At 36.8% G+C, this 11,590-nt stretch overlaps 3 protein-coding genes across 3 annotated transcripts in view; 2 read left to right on the top strand and 1 right to left on the bottom strand.

Moving 5' to 3' along the window:
• shd (cytochrome P450 family 24 subfamily A member shade) overlaps window positions 1-2,146 on the top strand; it is a 43,158-nt gene extending 41,012 nt beyond the window's left edge. Inside the window, exons 8-11 of the mRNA XM_028320845.1 lie at window positions 42-275; window positions 1,020-1,217; window positions 1,408-1,712; window positions 2,100-2,146. Of these exons, the coding sequence (XP_028176646.1) occupies window positions 42-275; window positions 1,020-1,217; window positions 1,408-1,512 (537 nt within the window). The 3' untranslated portion in view covers window positions 1,513-1,712; window positions 2,100-2,146. The remainder of the gene's footprint in view (window positions 1-41; window positions 276-1,019; window positions 1,218-1,407; window positions 1,713-2,099) is intronic.
• A 3,507-nt stretch (window positions 2,147-5,653) lies between these two features.
• Window positions 5,654-7,573, top strand: Gip (hydroxypyruvate isomerase-like protein Gip). Its single transcript, XM_028320858.1, has 4 exons — window positions 5,654-6,065; window positions 6,285-6,569; window positions 6,702-6,832; window positions 7,074-7,573. The coding sequence occupies exons 1-4, from the start codon at window positions 5,876-5,878 to the stop codon at window positions 7,248-7,250; spliced, it is 783 nt and encodes a 260-aa protein (XP_028176659.1). The 5' UTR covers window positions 5,654-5,875; the 3' UTR covers window positions 7,251-7,573.
• aurB (aurora kinase B) lies at window positions 7,501-9,870 on the bottom strand. Its single transcript, XM_028320857.1, has 6 exons — window positions 9,690-9,870; window positions 9,420-9,611; window positions 9,158-9,314; window positions 8,664-8,800; window positions 8,153-8,384; window positions 7,501-7,720 (listed from the first exon to the last, which is right to left on the bottom strand). The coding sequence occupies exons 1-6, from the start codon at window positions 9,755-9,757 to the stop codon at window positions 7,631-7,633; spliced, it is 876 nt and encodes a 291-aa protein (XP_028176658.1). The 5' UTR covers window positions 9,758-9,870; the 3' UTR covers window positions 7,501-7,630.
• Window positions 9,871-11,590: the final 1,720 nt, after the last annotated feature.

An 11,590-nucleotide genomic window follows, 5' to 3' on the forward strand; every position in this document is an offset into this window, starting at 1 on the left:
ATAATTGTTGGTTTATTTATAAAAGATCTGTTCTGTTGCAGTTAGCAAACAGCCTAGTGTTCCTGTTATACCTGCTAAGCGGCCGACCTGACTGGCAAGAGACGATACGTTCAGAAGTGCCTTGCAGCGGCGAGCTCAGGGCTGAGGAGATGGCTGCAGCACCATCCATAAGGGCGGCCATCAACGAAGCCTTCAGGCTGCTACCCACCGCGCCCTTCTTGGCTAGACTTCTGGAAGCACCCATGACTGTGGCTGGACATAAGCTACCTGCTGGGGTAGGTGTCTTCAATTCAGGTGATCTTTTTCACTGTGACCCCATTTACCCCAGAGTGGCACATGACCCATCAGGCCCCTGGCGTCAAAGGTTTTATTTAACCTTGTTATATTTTTACCTTGTTCAATTCCTTTAATATCAGGTCAATTATTTAGTCTCCACTGTAGGAGTACGGCCGTCTTCTAATTTACCGAAGGCAAATGGAGGAAGTGAAAATAATAATGATCGTATTGCAGTTTTTATAACGATGCAATACACTCTCGCATTTCTTTGCTCTGATTTCTGCTGGATGGTTCGTTCATGATAGTGATGTTGGAAAAGTCATTGCACTGACGCAAGCTAATGAAAGTGCATTGCACGTTCGTTAGGCACTCGGTAGAATCGTTAGTGATTTATTAGTTGGCTTTTCAAATTGATTTATGGCATTTTAACCGCTTCTTGGTCTAGTGGTAAGACCAACTGATTCAGATGTAGAGGTCCCGGATTCGATTCCCAGTGGGGACAGAATTTTGTGGTGGTAGGGCTTATTGTAAGTCTGGCTGGCAAGCTACCACCATCTTCCTAAGTCTGTCTTCCTAACAACATTGTTGTGTTTCGGCAGTTAGAGGTATAGCCAGTTCCTCTGTGGTTGAGGATTCCGCGTGAAGCTCGCTTCCACCTTCAGCCTAATTATCAGTTTCCATCAAGTGAGATGCAGGACAAGAGCTTCTTTTATAGATATAAAATATTTTTTATTTGGTTACAGACGTTTGTGCTGGCTCACACTGGTGCCGCTTGCCGTCGTGAAGAGAACTTTTGGCGTGCGCAGGAGTACATTCCAGAGAGATGGCTGGTTGGCAAGGAGCCCCACGCGGCATCGCTGGTCGCGCCCTTCGGACGAGGGCGGCGGATGTGCCCGGGCAAGCGATTTGTCGAGTTGGAGCTACATTTACTGCTCGCAAAGGTATATAATATTTAGAGTTCAAGTTATGGTTCATTAATTTACTATTTTATGCATTTTCTCTGACTCTAACAAATGAGGTTCTCAATTAGTCTGTGTTTTTTTAAAAATGCATTGTCCTTCTTTCTCAAAAGATTCGTTGCAATTTTTTTACCACATTATGGTCTAATTTTTTTTATTATTTTATCCACAGATAATGCAGCGGTGGAGAGTGGAATTTGACGGGGATTTGGACGTCCAGTTTGACTTTCTGTTATCCCCCAAGTCACCGGTGTCATTGCGACTCGTCGAGTGGTAGTTACCCACTCTATTCCTACCTCTACAGGTCATAACCATACGATTAAGTGAAGAAATCGCTAGCTTTCAAGACAGACGTGCTTACTTAAATTGTACACGTTTCGAGCGACTTCCATTTATGTTAGCGTAATCGATATGCTCATAAGTCATAACGTAATGCTCATTGTATTTGAATAGTTTTAATGTTAACTTTAATTACTACACTCGCGAGCAAAACTATGGAATCACTTACATGAAGTTGTTTCCACGCGAACTTGTGTACTAACGAATTTGTTAGTAACAAAAAAAGTGGCACCATTTTAAAGATTAAACTTTTATCTTTAAATTAATACCAAATTCATTTAAATCACACCAGTATTTAAAAAGATATCCCGGCTGATGTAAAGAAGTAACGAAAAAGACATGTATGAACTGTTTGATACGTCGCGAGTTGCGGCCTATTTACCNTGAATTTGGTATCAATTTAAAGATAAAAGTTTAATCTTTAAAATGGTGCCACTTTTTTTGTTCCTAACAAATTCGTTAGTACACAAGATCGCGTGGAAACAACTTCATGTAAGTGATTCCATACTTTTGCTCGCGAGTGTATATTTAGCTATCCGCTTGGATTGAGCACGTTAAGTACCAGCTTATAGGCATAGCTGGGCATTAACTCGTTAATCCGTTAATCGTTAATTAACGAAGTTAACATTTCTATTAACGGATTAACTTTTAAGTTAACTTTAAAAAATGTTAACGGACTCGTTAACTTCCGTTAAATTATCTTAAGTCCGTTAATCGTTAATCCAGTACCTACTATTTACCAAAAAGATACAGCAGGCACGCTGAAAAACACTAGAACGCGCGTTCTGACAAGTACGTTCGGGCTTCCAGAACTTCCAGAACCCAAAACAACAGTTTTTGTAACCAGAACGAAACGATATAAAAAATGATATTTTTTTATTTATTTACAAGCTTTATATTGACTTCACTTGTTAGTATGTGTGGGACAAATCTTGCAACTGAATATAAGACCAGTTCTCAACCGATTGAGCTAGGTATACTTATGTAAGTACGATGAAAATGCAATGTTATGGTGCCATTAAGCTGGTCTGATGATGGAGTCAGGAGGTGGCCATAGGAACTCCTAAATGAAACGGCGGCATCGCATCGAATTTGGGTTCGTGGGATTTGTCTTTTCGAGCACTTTAGTACTAGATGATGTCCAGGGTCCTAATGATGGAGTCAGGAGGTGGCCATAGGAATTCTTAAACGAAACGGTGGAAACTTCTCGAGTTTGAGTTTGTTGAATTTGTCTTTTCGAGCATTTTGGTGCTAAATTGTATTGTAATTGAAACAAGGCTCTGAGATTGAGATACTATAGACTAAGAGCTGGTGAACGCCAGACCTACGTCATTTTATAAAAGGTGAGGTTAGAATGTTGGTGGATTATAAAGTTTGGGTCATCGTTGCTTTGGCAGCTATCCTAAAAAAACTGTCTGGCAAGGAGTTGGAACTGTCAAAACTGTTTGGCTGATGTCGAAACAAGTTCTAATCATTGCCCAAATATTAAACATAAAAATCAGATTTTGTGGTATGACGTAGCCTAGGTATGGCGTTCACTAGCTCTTAGTCTACTACTAAAAAGTGTAAAATAAAATTATAACATCAAAATACTTTTTTAAAAACAAGATTTTATTCTGAAATGCAGTTGTTACTAAAACGATAAAAATAATTGTATGCAAGGTTCAAATAATTTCGAAAGCTTGTAGCGCAAACATAAAAGAGGAATAAATTCCGTGCGCGATACAATTATTTTTTGCGTTTTATTATCATATGTTAACGGATTAACGATTAACGTTAACTTGCGTTAAGTCTTGCTAAATGTAACGTTTTAACGTTTAACGAAGTTAATTTTTTTATTAACGGTTTAACGATTAACGAAGTTAACTAATTGATTAACGGTGCCCAGCTATGCTTATAGGAAACATGGGCTTTCTTTTGTACTGGAGAAAAACCTGAAACACCCGTTTAGTCCAAGCTAACTTAAAGACGTTCCAACTTCGATTATTTACTCACAAATAAGTTATAAGCATTTTCGTCTTAACCAAAGAAATATAAACAGTACTTCCGAAACACGCCTTATTAAATATAAGTAGCATGTATGTATTATTGTGTAAGTTTTTGGTCCTTCGAGCCGGATATTAAACTCGGTTGCCATGACAGAGCTCGAGCGTGAGAGTTACAGGGTACCGGCACTGTCTGCTCAATTTGATCACGTCTTTTTAGTTTTTAAGTGCTGTCCACAAATTATAAGTTAAGTACGTATTTTATATTACATTTACAAAGTATCGCTAAATTAGTGTGTAACTTTACAATATTATAAAATATGGCTGTGTTAATGTCAAAAAACGTATTTATATAAAATTATAATAAACCGAGAATACCTCTTGTTAATAAGACTGCGTACCGCCAGCATACGAGCATTTTGTCAGCATTTATAAACCATGTATTGCAAGAGTATGTTAAGTCTTAGGTAAGGTAATATTACTATGATTAATTGAGACATCATCTATAGTAATGTATGTGACTACTTATTTATTTAACTATGATCATTCCCTGTAATGTTTGGTAGCATAAATAATAAGGGTATTTATGCTAGCCCGATGTAGTGGCCATTTCATATTAACTGTATGTGTTGACACAATGTACCCTCTAATATGGAGTTAGTTATATCTTTTCAAATCGTGGTATAGAACGTGTAATTGAGTTAAAGTAAGACTTTGTAAGAATACAGATTTTAATATTTTTGTATCGCGCGCTGTCTAAAACTTAGACGCGCAGTGCCATGCATACCTCAGTGAAGCCTAATGAAATGGTTGTGTAGACTGTGTAGAGTTTCGAATAAAAGAAAATACACAATTTAAAACAATTTATACCATAAAAATATGAGTGGTGTCTGTCTGGGCTTTTACGTTATTTCAATTACATGTTTTATACATAAATTATGATTACAATATGTTTTAATAAAATATGGATGAGGCGTATACTCAGTGGATACCTATTTTTATGTTCTAACCATTAAAAATCTGTATATTTTGTTTGAAAGATATAATTTAATGGTATTGTTGTATGAGTTTTTATATCTCCCTCGGTGATCCTTTTCATTTCCGTTACTTTTAGTTATGGTTGAGATTTGTTTATTTTGTTCACCTTGTTTTGTATGACTAATCACATTGTTATGAATAAGTTTTTTATTGTAAATTATCATATACATATACAACGATATTTTATTCAACATATAAAAATATAAACGACTTTTTTATGATTTTGAGTTTTATTGCATGAAGTCCATGATTTTTTTTAACATATAAGTTATCATTGTATAAAAATTAGTAACTTACACGTATAATAAACAAAAGCCATTATCAGTTTTTGTGGTCATTTCGTAAAAATAATTTGAAACGAAGATACGAAGTGATTTCATGAATAGAGGAAATATAACTTAGTCAAATTCCAATAAAATATGCAAGTATTTCATTTTCGATTCAACACTTTCGAATTTTAATAAATCATTAGGTTGAGAAATTGGAGAAAATTATTAATCGTGCGGAAGAGAAATAGAAATGTACTGAGACGCGGAAGAGCCGATTGTTTTGACACGCTCAATCTAAGATGAATTTATTTAATTAGTAAAAGTATAAGTAATCAGAAGTAAGTTTCTTGCGCCTATAATAAATGTATGAATGCGGCAAGGGAAATTGTGAACGGGAAAACACAAACATCTAATAAAGTGTTCCGCTGGCATAGCAACTAATAATCATTAAAAAAAAGGGGCACAGTAGTTAATAGTTTTGGTATAAAAGTGTTAGATTTTTCCATCATCATAATTTCAGCCACAAGACGTCCACTCACTGCTGAACATAGGCCTTCCCCAATGATTTCCACATCGCCCGGTTTTTCCATACAGGGCAAAATAAAGCAATCTTCAAAATATGTTGAATATTTTCATGACAACGTAAGAACTTTTTTTATACAAATACAAGAAACAAAATAAAACAACGTAGCTGGTTTGAAATTAAAAAAAAACTATAGACTACCTGCGCGGCTGATGGGTTTAATTTAAATTTTACCGCCATTTGTTTTGTCAGTTATGAAATAGCGATCAAGTAAACGAGAGAACATTTATTATTATCAGCTCTGACACTAGCAAACCGCTGCGGTTTCTTGTGTTTATTTTACTTTGTGATGATAACATTGCCTTGATAAGAATATTCACCGCATCCAATCATAACTGGCACTATAAATAATAGTTAACCTCTAACGTTGGTCATTGTCGGGAAAACTCTTAGTTAGAAAACTTGTGTTATTTTATCTCAGTGAAAATGAAGTTTTGTGCGAATTTGGCCTTTATGTTCACGGAGGCAACGTCGATGATTGAAAGATACGCGCTGGCGAAAGATGCCGGGTTCAAAGCTGTGGAAAGCGGGTTTCCATTTGGGTTCACTCTGGAGCAGGTGAAGCAAGCCAAGGAGGCGGCCGGCATTGAACAGGTCCTGATCAATCTGAACACAGGTAGGTGAAAATGCAAATAAAGTTAAATTAGTAAGTAAGTACGCAGTCCAGAAAAGATTTATTTTTCAAATCTGAGTAGGGACCTCTTTAGAAAGTGTATGAAGTTAATGTTTGCAAGTTTACTTCATAAGATAAGTGAGTTCAATTATTATTTTAAAGAACTTCAGATAAAGAGAAGGCGCAAGATATTTATTTAAATATCAATATTTCTCATTCCAGGAGATGTAAGTAAAGGGGAACTAGGAGTAACAGCAGTACCAGGAAAAGAAAATGAATTCCAGGAAAAGCTGAAAATCACCATTGACTATGCCAAGGCCGTAAATGCCAGAAAAATCCATATCATGGCTGGAAAACTAGACAATGTGACACCACAGAACTGGGAGACATATGAGAACAACTTGAAGTATGCCGCTGGTTTGCTGAAAGATGCCAATATTTTAGGAGTCATCGAACCGATCAACCAACATTCTGTGCCTAAATATTTCTTGAGTGATTATGGAAAAGGTAAGATTAATTTATTTCAAATGGTATCTGTGGTATTTACCAAGTATATCTGATCTTAAATAAAAATTAACTACAATACTTTGAAGACAATTTTTTCTAACTAACATGTTTGTTTAATCAATGTTTTTCCAGCTATTGAAATCATAAAACGCATAGGCAGCCCCAACTTGAAACTGATGATGGACATATTCCACTTGCAACACATTTGTGGAGATTTATCTCATAACATCAAGAATTTTATGCCCTATGTGGGTCATGTTCAAGTAAGTAGTTATGTTTTAGAGTAATTTCTTACAGCATTATACTAAGCAATGGACTAAGCAGTGAACTCTAAACACAAGGGCTGCCTCAATAGATCAAACGAGCTGGCGCAAATGAAGGCCCAAAAACCAATAATAATAATAAATACAGCATTATACATCTAGCTAGATGAGTATGATATACATGCAGAGAAATTATGACAACATTAGTGTATTTCAACACTTGATTTTGTTGTTTTTGCAGATAGCTCAAGTGCCTAATCGCAACGAGCCGGACACTCCAGGAGAGATAAACTATGAATATGTTTTGGAACACTTGAAAAGCAACGGCTACAATGACTGGATCGGTCTAGAGTACAAGCCGGCAAATGGCAGCAAAGCTGGACTGAAGTGGATCCATAACTACGGCTACAGCCTGTGATAATTATTAGCATTTATATTGTTGTTATACTGTTATGTATTTAGTCAGATTGCACTGAAAGCTCAAATATCTATTTTTTAATATTGTTGTAACAAAATGTGCGTAAAACATTATGCTCAAAATATGTGAATGTTAAAAAGTCTCTCTTTTGTTTATAGGGAAACCAGCTAGTAATTGCGGTTTACCAACATGAGGTATTTGAACATCCCTTTTCTTTTAATTATTAATATTTGAGCGTCATGTATTGCGCATCAATTGGCTTGTAAGAACTGTTATTGTTATAAAGTAACAAAAGATTTTAAACAGTCAAATACATTTATTACTGTGATTAAAAAAATATTATTATAAATACATAATTAATACTAACATGGCACATGGTGTTATTGTTCTGGGCTGTAGAAGCTCTGTACCCAGAAGTGCTTTTTGACAGCATCCAGTGACAGCCTCTCTTTGCTTGAATGCCGGAGGAGCTGTAAACATAAAAAATAATCAATTTAATATACAAACAATATTCAAATTTAAATGATAAGTTACACTATGAAAACAGCTGAATATTTTTAGTGCTTTTTGATTTATTCTCTCTATTATAAAAATCACAAGACAAAAATAATACAGAATATTCTTATATTTCCACAAATAAATTGTGCTAGAATTTCTATGGCAAGTCTTGGAATATTCAAGGCCTAAGTATTGATTTTATTAGTGGAAAATCATGTAAGAACTTTACAAGTTTACATAATATAAACTTTTTCGCAACAAATATTTACATTGTATGACAGCACATCAGACTATAGATTTTCGTTGCAAAGTCGCCCCTATCGCAACTACGTAAGATACCACAGTGTTTACGTTGACGTGCTGTCGACTGTACAACTAAAGTTATGAAATGATTATGAACATACCTTTGAAATAAGGTCTTTAGCTCCCTCAGGAACATGATCAGGGTAAGACATATCCAAGGTGAGGATCCTTTGGTACGTCTTGTCTTGGCCCTCGCTCTCAAACGGAGGTTTTCCCACCAGGAACTCGTATAACAGCACTCCGATGCACCAGTGGTCCACCGACACATCGTATACTTCCCTCTTGATCATCTCTGGTGGAAGGTAATCGAGAGTTCCACACATTGTCTTTCGTCTGAAGATAGATATAGAAAAATTATTAGTGATTTGATAGTCTAGCAGATTTTCAAGCATAAATAGGTGTCAGAATTTAATTTCAAGTTAAATTTTTGCTTATAAGAAACAAAAAGAAAGTATATTTGTAGAAAGAGAAAAAAAATGTTACTAAGCTGCTGAGTTGTAATATCATGGCAATAAAGCTATGATGCTGGTATTCAAGTCAGGGAATTATTTTTAATAAAATACCACAGTACAAATAAAGCAGAAAAAGACATGTAAGTAAATTTTAAGTTACCTTTCTGAAGGTGCATGTACAGACCATCCAAAGTCTGCTAATTTGAGGTCTCCACTGAATGCAACCAGAATGTTCTCAGGTTTAATGTCACGGTGGATGACGTGGTTTTGGTGGCAGTATTCTACGGCATCTGCTACCTGAAATATTTATTTTTTAATAGTTATTAAGTTTTCATCATGAAGTGTGAATGTTTTATAAAATTGAGTTATATTAAGGAAACAAACAATTTTGATACACAGATAAATAATCGTACAAAAAATAAGACAGAAATCAGCAGTTTCCACAGTTGCAATGAGTACAGAATGCAGAAAAATGCAGTAACAATATAAAATAAGGACACTGAAATTTATAGCTAAATAAATAACTAATAGGACAAAGTAATCTAAATTTCTACTTATTTTTTGCATTAAAAAGGTGTCTGAATATCTCAATCTCAATTTACATGGTATGATGTAAAAAACTTACAAGGAAAAATAGATAAAGCTGGTAGTTACCTGATAAATGTACCTAGCAGCCTTAGCCTCAGGGAAGCGCCCCTTGGGTGAGTTGGTGAGGTGTTTATACAACTCTCCGCCTGCTGCAAACTCAATCACCAGGTATATGCGCCTCTCATCATGGAACCAGGTAAGTAGCCGAAGGATATTTGGATGCCTGAAAGATATTTTAGATCTCTATTGGTGTTGATCAACAACACAACATTGAGCAGTATTAAGAAACTTTTAATGAATGACACTATGAAACTAAGTGATTACTTACTTTAGGTGAGACTGGATTTCTATTTCTCGCATCACTTGTCGCTCACATCTTGATTTAACAATTTGCGATTTGAAGAGTGTTTTGATAGCCACCAAGAATCCAGTTTTCTTCTCTCTAGCTACGTGTACGTGACCGAATTTGCCTTGACCAAGAGCCGAGCCTAGTTCAAAATCTTTTGGAAGCCATCTGTACCTAAAAATGATAAAATTTAGATAAAAACGAGCTGAAATTTGGCTGTAGAACTTTATGAAAATTAACTTATTGACTTACGAGGTTCCGTAAGCTTCATGATTGATTATTTTCGTCTCAAGCTCTAACACTTCGTTCTTCATAGTCATATTAGTGTTTTGATCACGAATTCTTAAATTCTGCGCACTTTTTCTTTTCAATTACAAAGAAAGAAACTGAAAACACAAACACAAAAACCGTTTACCGTTGAACTTCAAATATTTTTTTTTCCTATCAGTAAATGTCATTGTCAAACTTGTCAAATGAAGACGTTCGTTCAGAAATTGTATCATCTGAATAACGATAACGTTACTAATAACTATAACGACCGTAAAAAGCGATTTTATGTTGGCAACGTAGGATCAGTGGGTCTAGTCAAAACGCACTTTAAAATCGCAAACCCATCGCAAACCAGTCGCAAACAAACAAACAAATCGCAAAAGAGGTCGATAACAAAAAAGGCTTAGTCAAACGGCAAAAAATCGAATCGCAAAGCCCTACCTATCGATAATCGAAAGACTGGATTGAAATTTCCCATACAAAGGCTTAGCCAACATGCATTTAAGACTCAATCAAAATCGAATCGAATCGCAACACCCGCCATTTTCATTGCGATTACTTAAACCCCGGTGATAAGCTTCGATTATATCGAAAACCAATAGGGTGAGTTGCACCACTTAACTTTGACCGTAACTATGACGTTAACCGGTGTTTTTTGTATGGAGTTTGACAGATTTTAGACGTTTGTCAAAGTTAAACTAAGATGGTGCAACCCACCCTAAGGCTGTTTTGACAAATCCGTATCGCGATGTCGTTTTGACAGCTAATTTGACAGCGAAGCATAGACGTAAACAGAGAGCAGAAAGAAGGAAGAAACTAATTTAAAAAAAAAAAGCTAAAAAAAGTAAAAACAATCGCAAAGTCATAGACATTTTTTAACTTTTATTCGATTTTGAATGAACTTTTATGTCGCCGCGTCGTTGGTGGTTCAATGTGCATTTTGGCTGCCATTTTCCGATCGAATCGAATTACTGGTGACGCGGCGACTGACATTAGTGAAAACTTCCTATTGGTTTGCGATGGCATTTTGACTAGACCCATTGTAGGATGTTAAGGTTCGGACAAACCAACGCGATCACAGCGCGATCAACCGGCGTGCAGCGATGGCGATCAATGCATTTAGGTCTGGTCGCCATCGCTGCACGCCGGCTGATCGCGCTGTGATCGCGTTGGTTTGTCCGAACCCTTAGAATCTAAGGGACGATACCCATTGACCGGCGCGCGTCGGAGAGCTACATGGCCGTTATAGTATTTTATTAACAGTTCAGTTGTAATTCCACCGCATTTTCGGTTGAACGGAGCTGCACTGCGCGTCAGTCAATGTGAATCCTGCCTTATTAACAGTTCTTAGAGTCGTAATTGCTTACTACAACTGATTAACTGACATTTCAATGCGGACGGATGCGCGAGCACGCATACGCGCGCAGACGCGAGTATTCCACCGTATAGATATAGATGACCCACGCTGAACTGTCCCGCCAAACTCAATGACAGGGGGGCGCTACCATCGTTAAACTATATGGTTTCCAACATGGCAAAAATCGGAACCAGCGATCCGGTATTGACGGTGGCGCCCCACTGTCAATGTCATGCACAGGACAGTTCAGTATTTTGGAACTATAACCCACGCTGAACTGTCCCACCAAACTCAATGACAGGGGGGCGCTACCATCGTTCAACTATATGGTTTCCAACGTGGCAAAAATCGGAACCAGCGATCCGGTATTGACGGTGGCGCCCCACTGTCAATGTCATCGGTCCTATCGATGACATTGACAGTGGGGCGCCACAGTCCAGTATTTTGGAACTATATTTTTGGCCGAACGGACGCTGCGCCGCCGGTCAATGTGAATCCTGCCTTACGATTAGGTCGTCTCTCGTGG

This window comes from Ostrinia furnacalis, unplaced genomic scaffold (assembly GCF_004193835.3).
Source record: "Ostrinia furnacalis isolate ACB-3 unplaced genomic scaffold, ASM419383v2 OfSCF7454, whole genome shotgun sequence".
NCBI lineage: Eukaryota > Metazoa > Arthropoda > Insecta > Lepidoptera > Crambidae > Ostrinia > Ostrinia furnacalis.

What these genes read in the sequence shown, in the direction of transcription:
- aurB (XM_028320857.1), bottom strand. Translation starts at nt 9,757, where the DNA reads ATGACTATGAAGAACGAAGTGTTAGAGCTTGAGACGAAAATAATCAAT. An exon ending in CATGAAGCTTACGGAACCTC is followed by an intron (nt 9,612 to 9,689) that starts GTAAGTCAATAA and finishes TATCATTTTTAG; the next exon opens with GTACAGATGGCTTCCAAAAG. An exon ending in GAAATCCAGTCTCACCTAAA is followed by an intron (nt 9,315 to 9,419) that starts GTAAGTAATCAC and finishes AATATCTTTCAG; the next exon opens with GCATCCAAATATCCTTCGGC.
- Gip (XM_028320858.1), top strand. Translation starts at nt 5,876, where the DNA reads ATGAAGTTTTGTGCGAATTTGGCCTTTATGTTCACGGAGGCAACGTCG. An exon ending in CCTGATCAATCTGAACACAG is followed by an intron (nt 6,066 to 6,284) that starts GTAGGTGAAAAT and finishes TTCTCATTCCAG; the next exon opens with GAGATGTAAGTAAAGGGGAA. An exon ending in CTTGAGTGATTATGGAAAAG is followed by an intron (nt 6,570 to 6,701) that starts GTAAGATTAATT and finishes ATGTTTTTCCAG; the next exon opens with CTATTGAAATCATAAAACGC.